Source organism: Harpia harpyja, chromosome 13, assembly GCF_026419915.1.
Source record: "Harpia harpyja isolate bHarHar1 chromosome 13, bHarHar1 primary haplotype, whole genome shotgun sequence".
In the NCBI taxonomy this organism is placed as follows: Eukaryota; Metazoa; Chordata; class Aves; order Accipitriformes; family Accipitridae; genus Harpia; species Harpia harpyja.
The window spans coordinates 25,028,056-25,052,039 of NC_068952.1; the positions used below are offsets into that span (position 1 = coordinate 25,028,056).

Here is a 23,984-nt window from a genome sequence, read left to right on the forward strand (position 1 = left end):
GCATCAATGTCCATCAATGCATATGACTTCCAAGGGATTTTATCTCACTCCACTAATTTTGCTTCCTGAATTTTTTTAGAGTTGAAATGACAAAGAGAAAGCAAACAAGCACTTGGGGAAACCCCATGAATGACCTTTGCTATCAAGTACAGTTCAACTCAACTTTAAGCATGCTCCTCGTGAAGATACAGCATTACCATCTAAAATTAATGGTTTGTTGGTCTCAGCTATCTGACGCATCCCCTCAACTGGCACCTCTAGGCTACCTTCCACCAAAGGCAGGGGGAAGAAGCTAAGAGATGAGGCATGCCAAGAAAGATGACGGGAGAAGTGATCTCTCAGCAGCCTACAAGCAACCCAAGACCTGTCAAAGGCAAGTAATATTAAAACAAAAATGGAAAGCATCTAAACCGGACCAACTGGTTACAAGAGTAAGTTTACATCCTGGCAACATGCTGCTTCAAATCTTCACCTGCCAAATCACAAAAGCCAGTGCAGGAACATGCACTGACCTTGGCATCACTGGCAGATACAGATTTGAAACAAGCCCCTTCCCTGCACCCCACAGCTGGCCTGAAACACCCCCCACAGCCCATCCAAACAGAGGACCCTCTCCACCACATAGTTTAAGCTAAACCACCCCTTGTTCTCCCTCTCACTGAAGAGCCAGGAGAGATTCAGGAGCTGTGGCAGGAGCGTAGCTCAGGCCTCCGTAACACAAAGCCAGCACTACCTCTAGATTCACCTCCATCCCAAGCTCATACAAGCTCAAAAAAACCCAAACAACAACAACAAAAAACCACAAAACCAACAAACCCAACAACAAACCTTAAAACAAACAGACAAACAAACGAAAAAATAAGGAAAACACCCCATGGGGAAGATGCTGGGCAGGGGAATAACAGCGTCCCGCCTCCTCCTCCCCATCAGGTGACAAGCGCGCGGGAGAGACACGCATCAAAATGTCGCCAGTAAAGCCCGCCTTCCCGCCGGCGGAAGCGGGAGTGACGGCAGCGTCAGCGACGGCAAGATGGCGGCGTCCAGCCTGCTGCGCGGTGGCCTTAGGCGGTTGTTCACCGGGCTCTTTGGAAATGGTTGGGCCTCGCCGCCGGCCCGAGCCCTCCGGGAGGGTGAGTCCGGGGGTGGCCCCGGGCTGCCCCGCGCTGCCCTGCGCCCCGTTGCCTCACGGCGGTCGGAAGAAACGGTTGCGTTCGCTGTATTTCACCCTCTCCCCCCCCAAGATACTGTTTGTTTTAGGCTGAATGAGTCTCATTGTGTCTTCCTATCTCTTTTTTTTTTTTTTGCAGTTGTGGAGGTCACTGAAGGCAACACGACCACAGTAAGTCCCTGCACCCCTTTTCCTCAGTAGCTGCCTTTGCTGTCGCTTCTCCCTCCTTCAGCCTCCCGTTGTGTCCACGTCTGTGTCCATGTCCGTCCCCCGCCACCCCCCCCCCCCCAAGAAGAAAAATAAAAGGGCAAAAAAGTCGGTTTTCTGCCTGAAAGACATCTCAGGGTGTGAAGGCAAAACCAAAGGAGGAGTGTGTTGCACGTGGGGGTAAGTGATGGAGGGTTTGGCTGCTGAAGGTCGGGATTGTCACCCTGTTGCTGGTGATGGGTGGCTCCAGTCAGAGCCACCCATGAGTGCCAAACCTCTCCCTGCACCCCTGGTAAAGTTGGAAGCCGCGACCAGCGGCATTTGGGACCCAAAACACAAGAGGCAGTTCTTCAGATGGGTTCCTTTTTTAAAGTAGTGACACTTGGCATCATCTCCAGTGTGGGCAGGCACAAAGGAGACTTGTCTGTTGGCTTTGTTACTTCACCCTGGGCCGGCAACACAATGTGGCATCACAGGATGGCTCTGTACCGACTGCGTACCACGCATGTTGCTTGCCTTTGATCTGTGTTATGTTTGTTAATCACTGAGCCATAGTGACTGTAGGTGATGCAAAGCTTGCATCTTGTAATGCACTGGGTAAGAAAAAATTTTCAGTGAAAAGGGTATTGTCAAAGGAAGCGCTTAAATACTAAAAGAAAACTGCTCCTGAAAATAAAATAGAAGTTCTGAAGTAACTAATAAAGAACAGCATTTTCTCAGCTGTGGTTTAAGACAGGAAGGAAAAGACCAAAGCAGCAGAATTAGAATTTTACTTAATTAACAGTCTGATCTGTTGCACTTTATCAACCGAATTGTCATTTTGTAGAAGAAGCACTGAAATTACGGGGAGGGGGAAGGAGATTGCATTATTCTGCTCACATTACATATGCCAGTAGCAATCTATGCCTTGGCTGGAGCCAGGTGGTACAGGTATTTTGAAATGTGTAAATATGATTAGGAGAGTGGAGCAGGAATTATTTGGGGATAGCTAGAAGACAGTGCACCTAAATGCTAATCTATATATACATAAGTAATAAGGAGGGGACAGACTTTTTTGCTTGCTGATGAAACAGGCAAAACCTGGTTGTTCATGCCTTTGAAAGTCTGAGTTTCCTTCTTGTCATATTTGTATTAGTGGACACTGTCATGTTTGAAACCTGAATGGAGCAGGTTACTTATATTTTAGATATATAATAGAATATGGCAGTTTGCAAGATCTCTAAGACTGTCAACAAAAATAAGTTTGAGGTGTGACAGTAGGTATGATGGAATGTCTCTTTTTCTTCTCTTCAAGTGCCAGACTACTAATCTTTGACCAGAGACTTGAAGAGAAGAGCTTGCAAGCATGCCCTGAAGTTGTTTTAACCAAAACAAGCGGGGAGTGTGCACACCAACACAACACACACAGTGGATTGCTGTACTTTGCACTCAGTTTCAAAGGGGTTGTAAATTATAATTGTGAAGTCCCAATACATTAACTGAGGCTTGAAGTAAAAACGGTATGCATTGCAGTAGCAGAGCCTTTAGAAGAATAATTCTTCCTGGCCCATTGTAGAAACATAAGGGAGATCTGGATATATCTACTGTATAATATCCTAGCATCAATCTAGGATCTATCAGTGCCCCTAGATGAGGAAAATCTTGTAATAGGTGGTGTAAATTGACCAACCAAAGGGTTGATACGTTTCTCAGCACATCCTCTGGTCACTCCATTTATCCTACCAATTCTGCGTCAGTCTTTTCTGAATCCATCTTTCTATGCTTATCTTTCTATGTGTCCTTGCTTTTATCAGTATTGAAGGAAGTGTTTGACATGAACCAGATGAATGAATCTGAGAGAAATCTGGATTTCATCAGCATACTGAGAACGTAGAGCCCCTATATTCCCTCTTAGTTTTCTAACGGAAGAATAATAACTGAGTGGGTTAACAATATGAAAGTACTCAGTAGTTGGGGAATAATTGCCAGAAAAAATAATTGCCAGAAAAAATTTATCTCAAGAAAAATTGATATTGACATAGCATTCTGAATCTTTATTCATTTCTAAGATGGAATTACAGTCAAAGTACAGTCTGAAGCTAGACTGGAAAGAATCAAGACCAGATACACCGGCTTCCCAGAAAATAACTTTACCAATTACTAGAAAATTAGATACTGACCTGTATTTTATATTCATAGTTACTATTTTGTTTTTGTAAAGCTGGCTGTTCTACTTGTGGAGGAAGGAATCTTACTTAGAAATTGACATTGTTCTCTCTCTTTGAGGTACTGAGGTGCTTGAACTACAAATAACTTACCTGTTTCCATTTTGTCATCACTAGACAAGAAAGACACAAATCCGTGGTATAAAATAGTTCTGACAGTTCAGCTGGGTGCCAGTGTCCCATGCACACTTACAGAAAATGTCACTGGGTGCCAGTGTCCCATGCACACTTACAGAAAATGTCATGCTTTTCTCTTCCCAGGTTTTCAGGCACAGAACCTGACAGTTCAGTCTAAATCAGTCAGATTTTTTTCTTAAAATTAACACTGCATTCCACCTAGGGGCTTGTGCTGTTTGAAGCTGTCTGATGGTGTTCAAAATCTGGTTTTAATCTTAATTTGACCAGAGGAAACTTCCAAAACATTTTGGAGAAAAAAATGGCTTAGTTTTATTGTCTTTTCTGTCCGTTCAGCTGCAATTTGAGATAGCTCTTGCTTCTATTCATAAGTCCTGAAAAAAAAGACAGGCACACATGTAGATAGACTTCTTATTCCTAAAATACCTACACTTACAAAACAAATTTCTCAGGCTCTTCCCACACACACCTTCTACATCTCTTTGCATGTTAATTCTGAGAAAACTTGAGTGTTAGATGTCACCACTTTGTAGTGATATAGAAAAGGTTGTAAAATGATCTCATAAAGGAATTGTTCAGGGAATTAAACTGGATAAAATATTGGTGTGTTTAAAAAAAACAAACAAACAAAAAAATCCAAACACAACCCAAAAAACCCATAGACATCTCCTAATGGTCCTTTCTTAAATTTAACTTTTGCTCAGAATTTTCCCTGTTGGTGATTTATAATCTAGCAAGCCCCTGCATGTTTTCATCCAAAATGTGCATCTGCTATTCTGTGACATTCTCATAGTCCCAGAAAAAATGTGTTTTAAATCTTTTGGCTAAAGGGCCAGTACAATTTCAAGGCATGGTGGTTCAAAGGAGTACTGCAATAAATGGAATTCAGGTGGATACGAGAACTTCACACTGACTGTGAACTAGTTTACACTTAGTAAAACATACACAAGAATTTATCAAATCGTTCTCTATGGCCCTTGGATTTGTTCTTTTCCCCATAGTCTGTGAATATTCAAAGTGCTTGGTACGTCTATATATAAGCGAGTTGAATAATGCAGGTACTGTTCCCCTTACATCTGCGCAATACTGGTCAACATGTTGTGGACTGGAGGAAAAGTATTCCTCGAGTCACAGGTGCAGGTAGAGGTCTAAACTATGCCTGATCATTATATCCTTTGAATTGTTTCCTAGATTGAAGGGAGAATTATAGAGGATGCTGAAACACCAAATCCTCCAAACCCCTCTGGCCAGTGTCCCATCTGTCGCTGGAACCTGAAGCATAAGTACGACTATGTGGTAAGTTTAATGAAGGAGAGTTCCCCCATCCTCATAGATAAATATTGCTCTCAGATCTACATACTGCATAATCTGCCCCTCTTGTCTTTTGCTGGGTGTAGAAAAGATAGTTAACTCCATCTCTGCTTCTCTTGGGTATAACAAGAGCTTCCTACATAGTAATTGTTTGCCTTGGCTGATGGTGTTCCTGGGTAAAAGAAGGATGAGCTCATATCAAATAGGAGGTCTGGAATTATACACAGGGCCATCTGATCTAAGAAGGCCATATATCTCTTTTGTGCCCAGCTGCCTTTCAGCATTGCACTTCCAGGAGAATTAAACTGGAATGCAAAATTTAGTCAACTGATTCAGGCCTGTTCTAATTCCAGAGAGGCCAAAAGACTTGACTAGATCAATTATATGTCTTCAAGCACTACAATTTCTCTTTGGTCATTATCCATTAAGGTAATAACTGTTTTATATAACTTTTAAAACTCGATGAGTATGAAGAAGGGCATACGTGCGTACATCCCTCGCAACAGAAAAAATAGGTTTGATTCAAGCTTTTTGCAGGAAATGCTAATGAGAAGTTTATTGACTAATGAGAGGATTACTAACACTAAATGTAGAAGGTGGGAGGGAAATCCTGTAATGCCTTACAACAAAAGCACAACAGTCAAGAACACCTTAGAATAAGAAGCATGAGATAGAAGATGCATAGTGTAACTTTACAAGAGGTCATTCAGACACTGAGTTTACAAAAGGACTAAGTGCCCCCTTGCAAGCTAAAACCCCAGTACTGGAATTAGAAAAGAAGAAAACAAGACAGGAACATGCTGTTACTAAGATAAGGCAACAGAAAACTCAGAATAAGTTAATGTCAATAGGATTAGAGCGAGAGAGATACAAATGCATATGGAGGAAAAGAAATCTTTGTGAGAAAGAAAGTCCATTAATGAGAGGAGAAAGGGATTGAAAGCCACATTGGCTGCAGAATGACTAAGCTGCTCGCATGCAGTCCTAGTGCATGCACACAAAAGAAAAATTATGTTTTAATACCTAGGTAGTAATGGCAATCTTGCAAATGTAAAACAACAGAAAAAAACAGGTGCAGAAGTAATTTAAGCATTGAATTAGGTACAGACCAGCAGGCCTGGATTGCGTGTAGCCCCAAGATCTTAAGGGAATTAGCTAACTAACAAATACATTGCTTCACTTGCAGGAATTGCCAAATGGTTTGAAAATAGCAAGTGAAATACTAAGTAGTTGAGAGAGGAAGGAGAATGATGCTGATGATTACCACTTGGTAAATCAAATGTTGCAAATTCCAAGTTAAATGGTATCAACTAGGAGTAAAAACAAATAACCTGTTGGATAGGACTAATTATGACTCATGAATTATGAAGAACATGAGTACAGAAATAGTGCCAGACAAAATACTTGCAGTTACTCCAGGCAGGTGAAACAACAGATGTGAGATGTAAATGAAATACCAGTTTACTATCTTTCAAAGCCTATGTTGCAGAAATTAAGTTGTCTGTGATCTGGGTGTTGTCAGTGATTCTGACTCGGGCTGGATGCAATATTAAACAGTGAAATAAGTTGGGGGAGGGAAGTATTTAGTGTTCTCTGGTATGGTTTCCCAACAATTTGGGAAAGCTAAAAATACAATGAATTTGCAGACGATAGTAAATTAGGAGAAATGGCATATACCATTAAGGTTTGGAAAGTACTACAAAAACAGATCGCATTTGTTTTGTGTTGCCCATGTTTGAATGCAGTGATTTCTTGCAGCTCTTTTCTTCTTCATGGTTGCTGAATTGTGTTGTGATCAAAACAGACCAATCACTTTTACAATGGAAAATACTTTCTTAAGGTTGATAGAGTTTTATGTGACTTTTAAATGCAAGGAGTCAACAGCATCATTAAACAGGGTAGTTCTACAGATTTCCGGAAAGCATTCCGTAAGTCACACATTAACAACTCCAGAGAAACTATAAACTATATAAGATGCTCAGGGATGAAATGAGCCATGGGAGTGGATTAAATCTTGGAAATTAATATGTAGACTCACTTTCTACTGTTGTCTGTGGTAGAAGACTGTTGCACGTAGAGGTAACAGTGCTATCAAGAACCAAAGAAGCAGTTTTAGACAATGTGATGCTGTAGAGCCTGAGTTCCCCAATTAGAAGTAGGCTGTTGGTCCCAACAGACAATGTAAAGCATGAGCCTTAGGTGTGCTTGTAGAGTGAAATAAGATTATGAGTTTTCTTCCACACTTCAGTTTGATTCTTAGATCCTGTTTTCTACTGTTCAGTATGGAGGCAAGAGAAAAATGTGAGGAGAGATCCTGCAGCCAAAGTCTTGAGAATCATTGCTGACATCATTCCTAAGAAACTGTGGTCCTGAGAGACAAACTAGGAATGTGTCCATCCTGGCTGTCATGTAGTTTTTGAATGCATATGCATCTGGTGTATATATATCCAGTACTCCTGCTATAGAGCAGAGGAGAACCTGGACAAAAAGCTAGAGAGGGCAGCGTGAGCTGGTATTTCAGAATTGTAGAAGGTTCTTACCTCAGTATTTAGAAGGATTCCTCTGGGGCTCTGATAAGAACTAGGAGAAATTTCAGTTCTGGAATAGACCACCTCTTCTGCTTGAATAAGTCCCTTATATGTTTGAATGCTTTGTACCAGTCATAGATTTTCAGGCTTTTAAATGTTAAGGTGAATAAGATCTTCCTTTTCTTCACAAAAGCACTCTGCTATTTTTCCTTGCTGCAGCAGTGATGAGTAGCAGAATCTTGAAATGCTTAGATAATAAATTGCAGGCTTTTAACTGTGTGAGTAATTAAACAGTGGTACAGTTTACTCACTGGTGGTTAATTGTCCTAAAAGTCTGTAAATTGAGAACAGCTATTTTTGTTAAAGATACAGCCTAGTTCATACAGCGTAACCTATAATCTGTGCTTGGTAAGAGATCAGAATAGATGGATCACAGTGGTTCCTTTGAGATTGATAAACTGAGATCAGTCGGTTGCACAGAAGGGAAAGTGTGAGCTTTTTTGCTTGGGATGCTTGTAATTGGACTGAATGAGGCACTATGAAAAGGGAAGTGTTGAATTAGCCCCTGAGGGAGCTGAGTAATATGACCTCACAGGACTTTCCTTTTGTCATGTGCAACTAGCACAGTCTAAAGTAGTGGCATAATGAGTTACTTTGGCTGTCAGAGAACTGGGGGACCAATGTCTCCCAAGTTATTAATCAACTGAACAGGCATTGTGAGCACTAGCAGGTCATGATTCCAACCTGCTTCAGCTGTGGTGTGGAGGGCTGCAGTTGTCTTTGCCAGTTCAGTCCTTAGTCTGTGATGAGGCTCAGGATAACAGACCCCAAGGTATACATTCCCACAGTTTGTGGTCTGCGTGTGTCTGTCCATTAGAACTGAGAGCTCCGTTGATTTTTTTCACATCCATTGGAGATAAAAAATTATTTTGGTCGTTGTCAGGATGCAACTAGATTGAAACCTGCAATCCTGTTACTAACTGCCTGGAGAATGGTGTATAGCTCCCAGGAGTAGGGGGGAAAGGAAGAACTAGACTCTTGTATAACTGGAAATAACGACTGGCAGACTTGTCTGATACAGTCCAGTAGTAATTTGGCTACACAGACAGAACTCTTCTTGCAGTAAATTAAAGTTTTAATGAAATTGCATGTAAGCAGTCAAGGATCCTGCTTTTCAAAGTGTCTGCAGATATTAAAATGCAGAGATGCCTCTGCATTTTGGTTGCCATCCATTCACAAGAACATGCTGTACATAGTGTTTCATTTAGCAAGTTTATCCAGCCCTTTTAGAGGTGAAGGCTAAACTTGTTTTTCATTTTCCCCCTTATCCACTTCAAACATCATTAATCTGAGTAGGTAGTAAATATGTCATCTTGCTTTGGCAGCAATTAGGGGAAACCAAACTGCAAGCTTTGCCTATTAGCCCTAGATTAATTCAATCCAAGTTGTTTTCATCAAATGCTGCAGATTACAGGGGTGGGAATCTGGGTCCAGCCTCGTGGGAGCTGTCCAGTGATTAAAGCAAATCCGTGGTTACAGGCTTGGCTGTCCACTAGGCACAAAATGTGAATTTCATGGAACATGACGGCACCATGAGAACTTGCCAGACTTTTTTTTTTTTTCTCTGACTGCTCCACATACTTGTTCACTTCCCTCCACAGCTGCCCCATAAAGTTGGCTGTACCTGTCTGCTTTCTCCCTGGGGTAAGATGCATCTGTGCGAGTACTCTGGGAGAGGCACCTGGCCTGTTAACTGTGGGGATCTTCAGAAATGGACAAACCTTCTGTCAAGTGTGCAGCATTTTAAGCCAAATGGCATGAGTGTAATTTGGAGCTGCAGCGGCTGGGACATAGATGATTTCAGTTAAGAAATGACTGCCACACAAGGGTGTTGGTCAGTTGGTGACACTGTTGGTCAGAGGTGGTAACAAAGAACGGATTTTGCTGATTTTTTCCAGAGGGAGAAAAAGAAAGACTATCTCCCTTTGCTTCCCACCTCCCCCCTTTGCATGGAAACACTTGATAACAAGCCTGTGACTCCTTGAGGCGTGGTGGTAATATGAGAAATCACTTGGACCACACACACCCTTCACAAGAGCCTGTGGCCTACTTAGGATTTCACGGCTGCAAAGGCTGGAACAGCCTCAAACTTGCCATCAGCTCCCTTTTTCCTCTTTCCCACAGAGTAATGCAGCAGGCTAGTAGAAAAGTCTAGAAAGTTTTTCTCTTTCTAGGCACTTGGAGCTGAACAGCCCTTTTTCACTTAGAGAAGTGATATGTTTGTGCTAAATGGCAAATTGAGCTGTTGGTGATTTGGAGAACTGGATGGCTAAAGAGGAAAAAAGGGGATGGAGTCTTGCTCTGGTTTCCTGAATTCAATCCAGTGCATTTCAGGAGTGGCCGAAAGTCAGGGCCCTTGGACGGTTTGGCTGGCCTCCGTCCAGTTTCCACCAACGCAGCTGGCACCAACTGGTCCCCTTGTTACTGTTCTCATTAGCAAGGCCATGTGTTAGCTGGGCTGAGGACACTTCACTTCCATTTTAACCTCTCAGGAGCTTGCTGCTAGTTGCTCAGCTGTGCTTTTCTTGTTCTTTGGATACAACATCACTCTGTATGGTGCTTGATTAGTCATTTTGTATCAGTGAGAAGTTGCCTAACCTGCCATGTTTTCAAAGGAGCTGGATCTGAAAATCAGTCTGAACAACAGACAAGTGGAGGTAGAAAGGAAGCCAGATAAGGGAAGAGGGAAATTGTGTGTCATGATGATATTAGTGAGGGTGGGATTGAAGGCAGGGAGCGGGTAGGACAAAAACAAACCACAAAAAACCAAAACAAAAACCTCTAGGTTTTTACTGCAGCACTTGTACGGCAGCATCTGTCAGAATCAGTCATTACCTGAAAGCCATACTGAATTCCAGCAGCCTCCTTCAGAGCTGAGCTGGTCTTGTGCATTGAGGGTGGGTGTATAATTCCTAGATAGCTAGGTTTTCTGAATATTCATTTTTATATCCACTTGTGATTGTTTGCTTTTGCAAGGGCAGTAAATGAAGCTAGGAATGCTCCAGGGAGCTCTTTGTAAAAGAGCAAAGATAGGGGAGTGGGAGCAGGTCTGCGAATCTGTGAGCAACAGGCAGAGCCAGGGTCACCCGATGTGAAAAGCAACAAGTACTTTTCATTCTTGCCTGTTGCCCTAGACAGTGGGGGTGTAAAGTGCTGACGTACCTGGTTTGAATTCTGGAGGTGCTCACTGGCAGGTCCCTTCCAGCCTGCAGGTGGCCTCCACATGGTCCAGCTACCTCAACTATGAACGTGTTTACAACAGCGGTGGAGAAGTAAACTCTCAACCAGCAGCAAGTCTGTCAAGAGATGGGGAAAAAAACAAGCACAGAGTCTCCAGAAGGCCTTTGGGCCAACTTATGCTGATGTCAGCATGTCAAGGGGACCTGCTTGGCCTGAGGGGTACATTTTCTCTGGTGCTGTGTGTGGAAATGTAGAGCACGTATCAAAATACTGGGCTGTTGTACTGTGTACAGTTAATGGGACACTCGTACAACAGCTGTTGCCACTGTGTTTAAAAATTTGTCATCCCAGTACTGTGATACTATCTGATCCTAGAGATCCCTTTAATTTTGTTTCTATTGAGTGCTTTACATTTCTAGAGCTCTTAATTGGAAAGGTCAACAGCAGTGTAATCTAAATGATTATTGAATCACAGACAAACCCTTGGCATGCTCCAAGTGCTCCTTCCATCCAGCGTGGCTGTAACAGCCCCATCTAATGCACACACAGTCGAAGGACTGAAGGCAGCGATTTATCCTATTAGGTCTTTCTCATCAGTACACATTCTTTCCTTACAAAAAGCTTCTTCGTGCAAGATCTTGGACCATTTTCCTGCTCTCCACCCCTCCAGAGAGACATGAGGGAAGTTCCACCATGGGAAACTGGATAAAAGTTTGAGGAGTAGATGGCAGAGAACAATCCTGCTCTGAGGGAACAAGAAGGGGGCCAGAGGTGATCTAACATATCTGTGACCTTTAGGATAGCAGCTGTGATGGCATTTCAAGTTGTGTAAACAGTATCCATCTGTAGGTCTTGTGTAACTGTGCCTGAGTACCTAGGACACATTATCTTAGCTAGAATCTTGGAGCAAGCAACAGTGAAGTAGCAGGAATTGCAGCTGACATCATGTGTTTACACTAGTGAAGTCGGGGGAAGGCTCAGACCATCTGAGTGACCTTACTGAGCTAAGCTGGCAGGCAGAGTGACAGCAAGCAAAAGCCACTTGTCAAACTGCAGCCAAAATGCGTAGGAAGGAATCATTGTTTTGCTTTGCTTTGTTTTGAGTTCTGGACACAGTGCAAGGGTCAGCACAACACCTTAGAATCACAGCAGTTAAAGCAGCTGTAGCACTGATGGTTTTGCCCTTCTCTTGCTCCCTCAGGACGTCTTGCTGCTGAGTCAGTTTATCCGTTCTGATGGAGGGATGCTGCCACGAAGGATCACAGGCCTCTGTTTCGAGGAGCACAGGAAGATTGCTGTCTGTGTGCAGATGGCTCACCGTGCAGGTACCTAGCCTCCTCCTGAGACAACCCTTTACTGTCGGGTACCTGTAGAACCCTTGAGAGGGGTCTCCTGCCCAATTAGTATAGCTCAGTGAGATGTCATTGTTCAGTCACCCAGCAAACTCTTTATGGTCCAAGTGCTGGGACAGGATGATGGACCAGAGACTACTTGTTCCACTTTCTGTGTATCTTGGCTCCTGCCTTGGCAGCAGACATTTATCCCCATAGATGAGTCTACCATTGCAGAAAGATCTGGGAAGTGGCTCAGTCTCTAGTAACTAATGATTAAATACCAGCTTCTGAAATTACTTGATTTAGTGTAAGCTTGACCTACCCCATTAATAACATGCACGTGTCTATCATCTGCTATGTGAAGACTTTTTTGCTTTATCCTGGGAGTGGGACCCAGGTTGACACAGTTGGAGTATTTTGCTGATCTTCATGCCTCGTACCTGAGTTGTATCCAAATTAAATGGACTGAAAATTTTAATAGTCAGATTTTCATCATGGAGATGGAATCTGATTGGACACCAGTGCCCTATGCCCTCTCAAAAAGCCTCTTCAATGAGACCAAGTGGCTGTGTCTGGTGTGTGTTTCCTCTCTATACCCAGCAGAACATCCTAGCTTCTCCTTGGCTGGGGTGCACATTCAGCAATGACTAAAGATAAAATAGCCTTTCTACTGTACTTGAGTTTTTGCTGTGCTGTCCCAGTAGGGACCTAGGTTGCCTGGCTTACAAGGTGTAATGTAACTTCTGTATGTTACAGAGGCAAGGAGGCACTGCAAAATATTCTCACACCTTTTTCTGTTTCAGGTTTGTTGCCAAACCACAGGCCTCCACTTCCTGAAGGGCATATTCCCAAGAAACCCAAGCTCAACAGGTGAACAGTCTTGTCTTTCCACATCTCTCTTTTTCAGGAATACATTAGAAGAGGAAAAGCAGTTCCTTGTAACTGGGTAAAACATGCCTCAGGCAACAGGGCTCATGAAGAGTACTCACAGCATTTTGGAGAAGGAAGGTCTGTCATAATACTCTCATGTCAGTCTTTTAAGGACAAACCACATCTTACTCAAACAATTTATCCACACAGGATTAAAACTGCCACACATGTTAGAGTCTGCCCTCCCTTCCTCAGCTGCACTTGCCTCCTCATCACTAACACTCGGTAGGGCAGTCACAGGAGGATGCCACAGACATGGAACCACAGGATCATAGAGTGGTTGAGGTTGGAAGGGGCCTCTAGAGATCATCTAGTCCAAGCCCCCTGCTCAAGCATGGTCACCTAGAGCAGGTTACCCAGGACTAGGTCCAGTTGAGTTTTTAATATCTCCAAGGATGGACCTTCCACAGTTGCTCTGGGCATCTTGTTCCAGAGAACAACCCTCATAGTGAGACAGTGTTTTCTTAGTTCAGACAGAATTTCTTGTGTTTCAATTTGTGCCCATTGCCTCTTGTCCTGTCACCAGGCACCACTGGGAAGAGCCTGGCTCTGTTGTCTTTACACCCTCCTTTCAAGTGTTTACAAACATTGGTAAGACCCCCCTGAGCCTTCTTTTCTCCAGGCTGCTCCCTTCTCTCTTAGGCTTTTGGTGCCTGGCCCCCAACAGCAGGAGGGTGCCCAGGAGGGGTACTAGCAGTGAGTGGGGGGCTGAGCAGCCAGCAGGGGCCCATCACAAGCCTGTTCCCTTCTGCCCCATCCCCGTTTCCCCCAGTCAGCGATTTGCCCTCTGCCTGCCCTTCCTATGCAACAGGGTCTCTTCCCCCTCCCCAGCCTGAATGGCCCCTGGCCTTTGATGGGCGAAGGGAAAGCCTGCTGCTGCCTCCTGCACTGTGCTGGGCGCTCAGAGGTGCTAATCCCCTGTTTATGACCTCACACTCTGTTTCCATGGGGATGTCAGAGCGGTTTATGAACCTCGCATTAGCAAGCCATGGGGTTACCAGAGGCCATGGGGCTGTTGCTGGGAGAGCTTAGGTTGCAAGGCTGAAGGCGGCTGGAGACTCCTGCATTTCAGGTCTGACTCTCTGCAGTGGAGATTTGAGGCAAGCTCTTGGAAATGTCCCTTGGATGCTGACAGGCTGCGTACTGGCTGTCAGTGAGGATCAAATTAGAGGACTCTAAATTTGATGCAGCCCTGTAACCATCAGCTACTTCAAGTCTGAAAACTACTTCTTTCCTGTGTCTTACAAGTCTTTGGGATTCTTAAGTAGCTGTGTCTATCTAGCAGCTGTGGGGTGGAGCACATTGTCTGGTTAGCATTCGCATAGCAACCCTGCATAGCAGGTTGAGACAGGAAATGGTAAATCTTGTGTCTTGCTGGCATCACACCAGGACTCCAGATCTAATGTCCTGACTCTTATAAATTGTTCCACAGACTTTTAGTGGGAACAAAGAACGGATGCCTCTGGATACGTTCTACATGAAAGTAGGTGTGCTACACCTCTAAAATCAAGAGATTTAAATTGGAGATTACTATCCAAGCCCTCCCTATTGCATTATTAGTCCCTCCCTACGCTACCCTTGTTTTTCTTCTCCCAGCAAGGGAATGTAGCAAGCAGGATGGAAGCAGAGTTTAGAAAAAGAGAGCACAGCTGTTGCTGAGGAGATGGAACAGCACTGAAGTAGGCAAGCTTTGGGGTCTGGGTGGAGACAAGGGAATGGGATCAAGAAAATGGATTGAAAGTTTTGGTGGTGGGGCTGGAACTAAACAAATGAGTCCCAGAGCCAGGATAGAGCACAGTGGTACTTCAGGAGTGCTCTCCTGGTCCCTCATGATACTGTCTTCTCAGCCTGCTGGAAGGGGAATGCTCTGCATGTTGGAGCCTTGTGAAATCTTGGCCATTGCGGTTCTGTGAGAGTTTTGACTGTGCGTACCCCCACCTACACTTCCTGCATTGCTCTCTGGAACAGTAGCTGACACCACATAAGGCAGGAGATACAAATTGCTTCCTTCCTCTAGCCTGAAGGCTACATGCTGAAGACATTCAACTAGTACTTATTTGGGTGTCGTGGTTTAACCCCAGCCAGCAACTAAACACCATGCAGCCGCTCACTCACTCCCCCCCACCCAGTGGGATGGGGGAGAAAATTGGGAAAAAGAAGCAAAACCCGTGGGTTGAGATAAGAACGGTTTAATAGAACAGAAAAGAAGAAACTAATAATGATAATGATAACACTAATAAAATGACAACAGTAATAATGAAAGGATTGGAATGTACAAATGATGCGCAGTGCAATTGCTCACCACCCGCCGACCGACACCCAGCTAGTCCCCGAGCGGCGATTCCCCGCCCCCACTTCCCAGTTCCTATACTAGATGGGATGTCACATGGTATGGAATACCCCGTTGGCCAGTTTGGGTCAGCTGCCCTGGCTGTCCTGTGCCAACTTCTTGTGCCCCTCCAGCTTTCTCGCTGGCTGGGCATGAGAAGCTGAAAAATCCTTGACTTTAGTCTAAACACTACCGAGCAACAACTGAAAACATCAGTGTTATCAACATTCTTCACATACTGAACTCAAAACATAGCACTGTACCAGCTACTAGGAAGACAGTTAACTCTATCCCAGCTGAAAGCAGGACATTGGGAATGAAGCCAAAGCTCTTACCAAAAGTTTCCCAGATAAATGACTTGTCCAAGCTTACCTTGTCTTTGCCTCTGTACTTGTTTCTAAAGCTTTCTGTAAGTCTGTAGTAATTTGGGAACCACTCAACCTGTGGTGCTGCCAAATGCAAGTGAGCTGATGGGAGGACAGGGGCAGAATTGGGCTGGGACTTTTGAGTGGAACAAGCTGCCTTGTACAATGCCATGAGAACATGACCAGGTCATTCTCTAATCCTGTCTAGTGTCATATCAGGGTTACACACCTAACTTAGCCTGTTCCTTCACTGTGTTTGTGTTGTCTGGGTTTTTAAGTGCCAGTTCAAGAAGGGATCAACAGGATCTACAGAGAGCCTATTATAGCAGGCAGTACATTGCACAGTTAAGTGATGTATTTTCCAAATCCTTGAGCTTCAGCTCTTCTTGGGATCACTGTGTTGGCTGTTCTAGTCATCTTCACCTCTGCTTAAATGAGAGGTAACAGTGCCTTTTTGCACTGCTGCTGTAGCTCTGGAATGCCAATGGGGAAAAACTGAGGTGCCTCATAATATGCTTGGGCCCCTTGTTAAAGCTCTTTCAAGACAGGAACACAGGTAATGTACATTCCTTAACATCAGTTTAACCAGCCCTTGTGCTCTCCAGCTCTGCCTGCAGTGATGGCTTTTTCTGTGTTCCACCAGTGGGTCTACTCTGAGTGTGGTGTTGAAATATGCCCTTCTGCACCCCATCCTCTCCAAAACGAACCTCACCAGCCACAGTACAGGAGCAAACTGAGGTGCCCATGTTTTAGATGCTGGAGCTATTGAATTGTCACCAGCTGCTTGAGGGACCTTTAATGTGATCTGTGAATGAACCAGGGATTCTGGCACAGCAGCTTGCCCATTGCTGTGCACTGATGCTTGCAAAGGTGAAAGAGGCATCACTTTCTTGGCTCTGCAGGAGTCTGGTCCTCCTTGGTCAAAAGAAAGTAGTCATGCAGAAACAAGCCAGTGAACAGAGATGGAGACAAACTTCTATCAGGGCTGCAAACTGGTAGTTCTCACAGGTGGCTAGCAGTATCCAGTATACTGAGAATTTAGTCCATTCCCAGTGACATGTCCTCATTCCTGCTGTCTCTCCCCCTCACTCATCTGCACTTACTCTCTTGCCATCAGGAGCTTGCATTGCACATGGAAGAAAGCTTTGCATACAGAAGACAGTTCCTGCTATACTGTTCTAAAATAGGAAGGTGCAAGGTGAAAAGAATAGACAGAGCACTGTAGAGGCATATAGTCTGTCTCAAGACTGACAATAAGCTTTGCCCTGCTGAAGGACAGCGTTTCTCTCAGAGTCTTATCTGTTGTGTGTTCACCCCTTCTGCCCTGAAATTCCTTTCATTGCCCCCCTGTAAGCAATCTGTTGTCTAACTCTTCACTCTGAATTGAGAAATCTTTCACTTTTTTAAAGGAGGGACTTCTGAGAAGTCACTGTCTACTACAGATATTACTCTACATACTTCTATGAGGATTCCTACTATCTGGGGACAGAAAATCTTACACTGAGCTGAAGAATGTTTTGCTGATGATAGAGCTCTTGACATTAGACTACACCATCAGCTGCTAGAGTGACAGGACCAAGATGAAAGCCTAAGCTAACCTTAGGGACTGATTCCACTCACACCACCAGAGAGTGAAGGAGATTCATTGTGGGGAGTGTAACTTGAAGTGGGAGTTAGAGCCCAGCACCTCTGCTCTAATAGAGACCTGAGCATTCACTTACTGCATGTAGACTCTGTGGATGTTCTGTAGACTCAGAGCAGCAACCCCTGCCTGGCAGAAGTCTGGCAGGTTACTTCATTTGGATGAGCAATCCCTTTCATTTCTTTCCAGTCTGATAAAGTTCTGGTTGATGCTCCCTTTGGCCAGGCTTCTTCCAAGGTTATGTCAGTATTTTTGAGAGCAGCTTCATCTGCTGCCAAAAGAGGGACAAACCAGCCTGATGAAAAACTGCTTTGTCTCTGTTCTTTGCCCCTGAGATGATATACAGGCCAGCTGCATGGGAGAAGCTCTGTGGCTCCTGGGCAAAGGTGCTAAGGAAGTACATAAAGACGGGCTGAGGAGCTGTGTTAATGTATACTTTTGAGAGCACCAGAAAAGCTGCTCCTCAGCTTTTCCTTGGCTGCACGTGTGGCTGTCTTGGCCAGAATATTTGGCCCATGTCATGGTCACCCTGTTTAAAGTGAGCCTGCTTCAAATACAAAGTGTCTGGCATGCATTGGCTATCACCTAGCTGAGATTAAAATGTAACATGCCGCCATATGGAACTATCAGCAAACTGTCTGGTTTTAACAAGGGTCAGGGGTGCTACCCTGCTGTTGATCTAGTGATGTGAATTGTAGATTTATCATCCAGAACCCCTCTGCCTGCTCTGCCCCTCCAGAATGTGCTCTTCTGGTGCTTGCTCAATGTTTTCCAAAAAGCAAAATCCTTGCTCTATTTTCTGAAGTGGTTTTATTGTCTCCATTGTATGAACTTTGGACATTCCCTCCTACATGCCCCAGATTTCTCTGCAGAGAGGTAAGAATTTCCCTGCTTTGCACTGGGTCACTTGGCAGCTGGCCTCCCACTACCCACTCCATCTCCTGATCCTGTTTCTACTACTGGAATGCAAGAGGAAGAGCAGAATGCTTTGGGAAGTAGCAGCCTGCAGATCCTGCCTTGTTCTCGGTCTCCAGCTGTCTAGTACAGTATGGGATCACCCAACCAGGATGTAATGTAACGTAGAGGAGGAGATTAGGAGCTGCAGAAGAAGGTATAACATGAAAGTGAAATGCCAGTTTGAGCCAAGCTGTGTGGTCCTGGGGGTGGTAGGAGACACATGAGAACACCTTGTGGTCAGAATTCAACTGGGGAGCACTCCATAGCTCACTCTTCTATCCCCTGCAGTTGGGACACTATCCAGGTGAGACTTACCGTGATATTTCTCATTTCTTGGACATTAGTTCTTTTTGCCTTTTTGCTTTCTGCCTGATTTGTTTCTGACAATGATAGCTCATGAATGTTACCACTTAACTGCTTTACTAGCTGTGGGTGCTTTTGAAGAAATATGGCCATGGGAGTACCCACATCATCCATAAACTCTTGAGTCTACTGCCCTCCTCCTCTCTTCCATATCATTTGTCTGCACAACTTGGACATGGAAAACCAATGAAGTTTACCCCCATCAATGCAGAATTACTCCCTACAGTTCATTTTCTCATGTTTGGCCCAGTCTGGGGCTTTCACTGTTTCCAAGGGATGATTCCACAAGCAAACCTGTCTTGCAGCCGAGGATTGTTCCCTCATCCTCAGCCTGAATTCTCCCTTTCATAACTTCCTGCTGTTATTTCTGCATCCATTTGTGCTCCAGCCTGGCATGTTCCAGTGAAGTGCTGCAGCAACAAAATATTTTCACTAGCCCATGTGGCCAAGGAAGTTCTCAGGGATTTCACCAGCACCGTGCAGAGTGACAGACTGTTCTCATATTCCAGAGTCATGTGTGTGCAAGCCACCACACACCAGAACCATTTGGGAAACAGTCAGGCACAGCTGCAGAACAAACTTCTATCCTTGCTTTCAGGAATGGAAACCTGAATAGCTCAGCAGTTTTCTTTCCAGCATGGAGGTTGTTGCATGGATAGGGTGGACTAACACTCTATCCAGAACAGTCACTGAGTTCAAGCCAGCATCTAGATGCTCTCTTAATGTGAATATAGCACTCATTTTCTTCTGGCAGATCTAAAATACTGGTTAAAGCACAACACTGAAGTTGTTCCCTTTCCAGAAGGACTAAGCGATGTCACGGGTTCCCCGAGTCTGGGCTCTGTCAGCAAGAGGTGCTGTAGATTATGGAGTACTTGATTTTGAGTGCTCAGCTACCACTCCATTTTCAGCTTCCTACTGGAAGAACAGAACTTGGCACAGATAATATCCAAGTCAATCCCTCCTCCATCACCTGAACTGAAGAAGTTGCTATGTGTTAGGAAAGAGGTAGGTTCCACGTGAACTCCTCATGAATTACAAAGTTCTCGGGCTCGTCCCTGGGAGCAGAATCTGGTTTCACTATCGGCTTTTCACTCCAGCAGCATGTGGTTTCGCTGATCTGCATGGAAACTGTGCTGTGCATAGCATGTGAATTCAAAAGCAAAGAGCCAGAGTGGCTGCAGGTGAGCAAAGCTAAGGGGTGTCACGGGAAGGGATGTGGCAGGGAGGAGGCAGTCTTGCCAGCACTTTGATCGAGTGCTTCCTGCAGACTGTAGCCCTCTGCCTTCTGCTCTTAATCCAAACAAAAGCCAGACTGAAAAAGTTCAGTGAGGGTTCGGAAGTTCAGCCTTGAACTGCACCAGCATGGCCTTTACTTGGGCTGCATGCAGGACTGCAGTTGCCTCATGGGTACATCGTTTCCCTTACCCAGCACATGGAAGCCCTGTGCCTAGTCCTAGGGGTTAAGTGGCAGCCTCTGAGTGGGAGGGCTTTGGGGCCCTCCTGCCTACTGAATAAAATCCATGGAAACAGAATTCCATGTGCCACAGAGATTTTAGGCAATTGCAATGACTGCAGGTGACTAACCATAGTTGTTTCCATCCTGTTTATAGCTTGCCGTTTCCCATCAGGAAAATCCCACCAGGATTCCCATCACTTTATCCAAACTACTCATTTATGCAGCTGGAGTCTAGGGATTCTCGTTGTTGCCCAGGATCCTATCATACTCAAGGGGGCAAGCAGAGCCCCGAGGTGCATTGCCAGTCCCAGAGACTGGCAGTTCTGTCCCCTTTTGTCCAGAGCGAGAGCTCTGCATACTGAGATAACAGGAGACTGCGGACCAGCTGCATTTGGCATCCACATGGAGGTTCCGTCCTGACAACACTCAGCTGGTTGAGAAAATTCAGACCATCTGCCAGTGTGTGTTTGTAGGTCGTTATAAAAACTCCCCAAGACAAACTGTGTGGTTGGATACAATGGAAAGTCAGGTGACTTGGCTAGGAAGGGGGTATACTACCTTACATGGACAGCAGAGTTTGCAGAAAAGTCCTGTGTGCTGGACTTTGAAGCTCTCATATGTGAGTTTTGTGGATTATTTTTACTCTCAGAAAAAAGATAGTCTGTGAAATAGTACGAACTGGGGTTAGTCAAAGAGGAAAAGGAAAAAGGAACTTCAGACTTGACTGCTCCCAGGCATCAGGCTTCTGCCACTGCTGAACCAAGGTAAAAAAAAAAAAAATTTTAAAAAAGACGCAGCAAACAAAATAGGACAAGTTTGAGTTTGGGACAAACCAAGTATTAAAAGCACTAAAAGCAAATGTGCTCCAGGAAGGGAAGGCATCCAAATGTCTGTTTCAGCTAACAATGAAAAGCCCCAGCCTGCCGTCCCCAAAGGAAGCCAAAAGCCTGGACCAGAGGGCTGGATTAGACCTGCTCAAAAGAGAAATAACAAAAGCTTTAAAATCAGGCCATTACTAAATCCTCCTTCCTGTGCAGAATTGGGGTGTGCACTTCCAGCCCCCCAGCCCCAGAAACAGAGGGATTTCTTAAAAAGCCACTGTCTGTTTAAACCTGCACACAGCATTGATGTGTATCTCACATGCACGCATTCACTTCTCTCCCAGTGAGATCATTTATTATCACAGGAGCACTTTCCCGTAAGCATGTGGACACATGACCAGAACTGCAGTTGGCACAGTGATGCATTAAAACAATTTGGGATTTTTCTCCTCTGCTGTAAGCGCAGTCTTGCAATACCAAAACCTGTGCTACAGACCTCCCCGTGCAGCAAGGGGAATATGAAAAGAAGGACCTAGCCCCATGTGCCCATCTAATATCCCTACAGCTTCTCCCAAAGGAGCTGCCTTGCCATGGTTCTTTGCCAGATTCCAAACTGATGACCTGTGTTTGGTCTCTCTGAACTCCCCTTGCATGTGAAATTAGAGACAGGAGAGTCTCTCCTACTTCCTGTCCTGATGTTGTTATGTAAGGGATTCCACTAATGCACTAGCATAACATTAAAGGTCAAAAGGGGCCAATTTAATGCACGCATAGAACAAGTGGCTGGATCTTGCTCTGTGCTGTCTCCCAGATCCCTCCTGCTGTTGCTTCTACGTGTTTTAACTATCATAAACTCCTCGAAGCAAAAGCAAAGCATTTTGGAAGTGGCTTCATTTCAGTGGCAGGAACCTCCAAATGTGATTCATTTTTCAATTTATGCTGTTCAGGATTGCTGAGGAAGAAAAGTGCTAGGAAAACAGGCTGCTGTTATATAGTCTGTAGTTGCCTGGCATAGCAAGCTTTCTTTGTAGTTCTCCGGAATGTGCCAAATGCCTTCAAACAAATGCATTACATGGTCTCTGTCCAAAGTTCTTAATATCTCAAATTTGCACAATGCAAATAAAAGGTAACAAAGCTGTTTGGGGAGAGGATGACTGATTGAGGTTACCTTAAGACTATGGGATTACTCAACAGAGGCATGCAAACATCGCTGGACAAAGTTTATCAGTCTGTTCCAAATTCTAATTTGTTGGAGCATTGTTTGTGCAGATTATGCTAGGGTTTTACTTTGGATCTGTATTGTCTGAAAAGACTCCTCTTTCTCTAAGGACCTCTATTCCCCTCTCTACTGGTAGCAAAAGATTTAAAGCCTAACAAAACTCCAGGCCACCCAGCCACAGGGTAAGATTTCCAGTAACTGATTCTGGATCTGAAATCCCCTGCTTGTTTGCAAAGCCAAGTCTAAAACTTCAAATGGTAAAAAAGCAGAGGGTATTTGCCAGACATAGCTCTTCACAGAGATTTGTAGTTGTGATGATAATTCCATTCTAGTACCTCTTACACTGTAAGTTCTGACATCCTGCACCAGTAAGCTGCAATAGTATTATACAGAGAACACTAAAGCAAATTTGGACATATGAAAATACAAGACTAGGCCAGAAACCCATCCCATGCAGAATCGATTATCCACCAAAAGTAAATTAATCCCTTTTTAGAGACTTTATTTCTCACAGAGTTTAGCCTTTGTAATTAGTTTACCTTATTGAGGCCAGCTGTTGAAATAACATGTCCCATAGAGGCTGGATGCATTCAGTCTTGGACTTAGTTGCAATGAAGTGATTGGCACTCCAGTTTAGCTACAGGTGGACAACTTGCCAGCAGCCTGGAGACTACACCTGGTTTGTTTTGTGAGACTGGAAGTCAAGCAGGTGCCAGTGGGTTCAGTACAGAGGTGCACCTTAGAAGTTCCAAAACAAACAAAAATTCCTTTCTAGTGGTCCCTTCTGAATTGAGGGAGCTCTGCTCATGGTTATTCCTTTTATAAAGAGGCATGTGGGGAGGCAAAGGCAACAGTGCCTGCTCCTGCTTCAGCTGGAACCTTTTCTCACTGATCAGTCTCAAACTAAAATGTGTTTGTGTTTTGACAGGTATCTGACCCGCTGGTCCATCAGATCAGCAAAGCCCATCTGGAGGAGGGGCCCTAAGTGGTGCAAAAAACCCATGCCAGTCGGACACCCTTTGCTGAAGGATAATGTCAAGTATACACACAAGCCTCTCTATTTAAACCACTAGGGGCTGGGACTGGCATAGTCAGTAAGCACAGCTGTTTTCCACTGTTCTGCTTTTTTTGCAAGTTTGTCATTATCTCCAATTTTCTTATTCCAAAACTGTCATTAGTACTCTGTATTGCCTCCAGTGAATAAGCTGCGATCTGCTCCTCTAGGAGAATACAAGATTCAGCAAAGCAGTTCAATGTGCAGAATGATTTGGAGAAAGCAGGGGGCAAAGACTTTTACCTCAAAGCCAGAAAGGATGTGAAGGCTTTTGTTTCATTATGGTCCACAACTGGGTTGGAAAAGGATGTTTCCTTCTTTTGCCAGCAGTGAATGGTGATTCCCCATTAACTTGTGTTTCAACTCGGATTTGCCTCACTTGGGCTTTTGTACCTGTGACACTGATGGAAGAGAAAGTCTCCTGCAGCACTATGTTTCCTTGGCAATAACAGAAATTGTTAATGACTACTGAAATTACGTTTTTAATAATAATTTGCAGCAGAACACCTGTGGCAGTGGTAGACAGGCATGTGTGTGTCCTACATGCCCCCTTAAAGATTCCTGGCTTGTGCTTCACTCCTGGATCTAGCAAATACAGAATGTTGACATCCTTGATGACTTGGTCTGTTTTTTTCCCCTTGCAACTACATTTGCCATAAGTCTTCCATGTCAGTGATATGGCTGCTTCCTGAGATAGTTTGAGGCCGATAGATGTGTG

The 23,984-nt window shown here is 44.4% G+C and overlaps 1 protein-coding gene across 1 annotated transcript; it reads left to right on the top strand.

Moving 5' to 3' along the window:
- Positions 1-980: 980 nt before the first annotated feature.
- On the top strand, positions 981-23,881 carry MRPS18A (mitochondrial ribosomal protein S18A). The gene is made up of 6 exons (XM_052805467.1): positions 981-1,130; positions 1,308-1,339; positions 4,906-5,010; positions 11,995-12,118; positions 12,931-12,997; positions 23,141-23,881. The coding sequence occupies exons 1-6, from the start codon at positions 1,031-1,033 to the stop codon at positions 23,283-23,285; spliced, it is 573 nt and encodes a 190-aa protein (XP_052661427.1). The 5' UTR covers positions 981-1,030; the 3' UTR covers positions 23,286-23,881.
- The last annotated feature ends 103 nt before the right edge of the window (positions 23,882-23,984 follow it).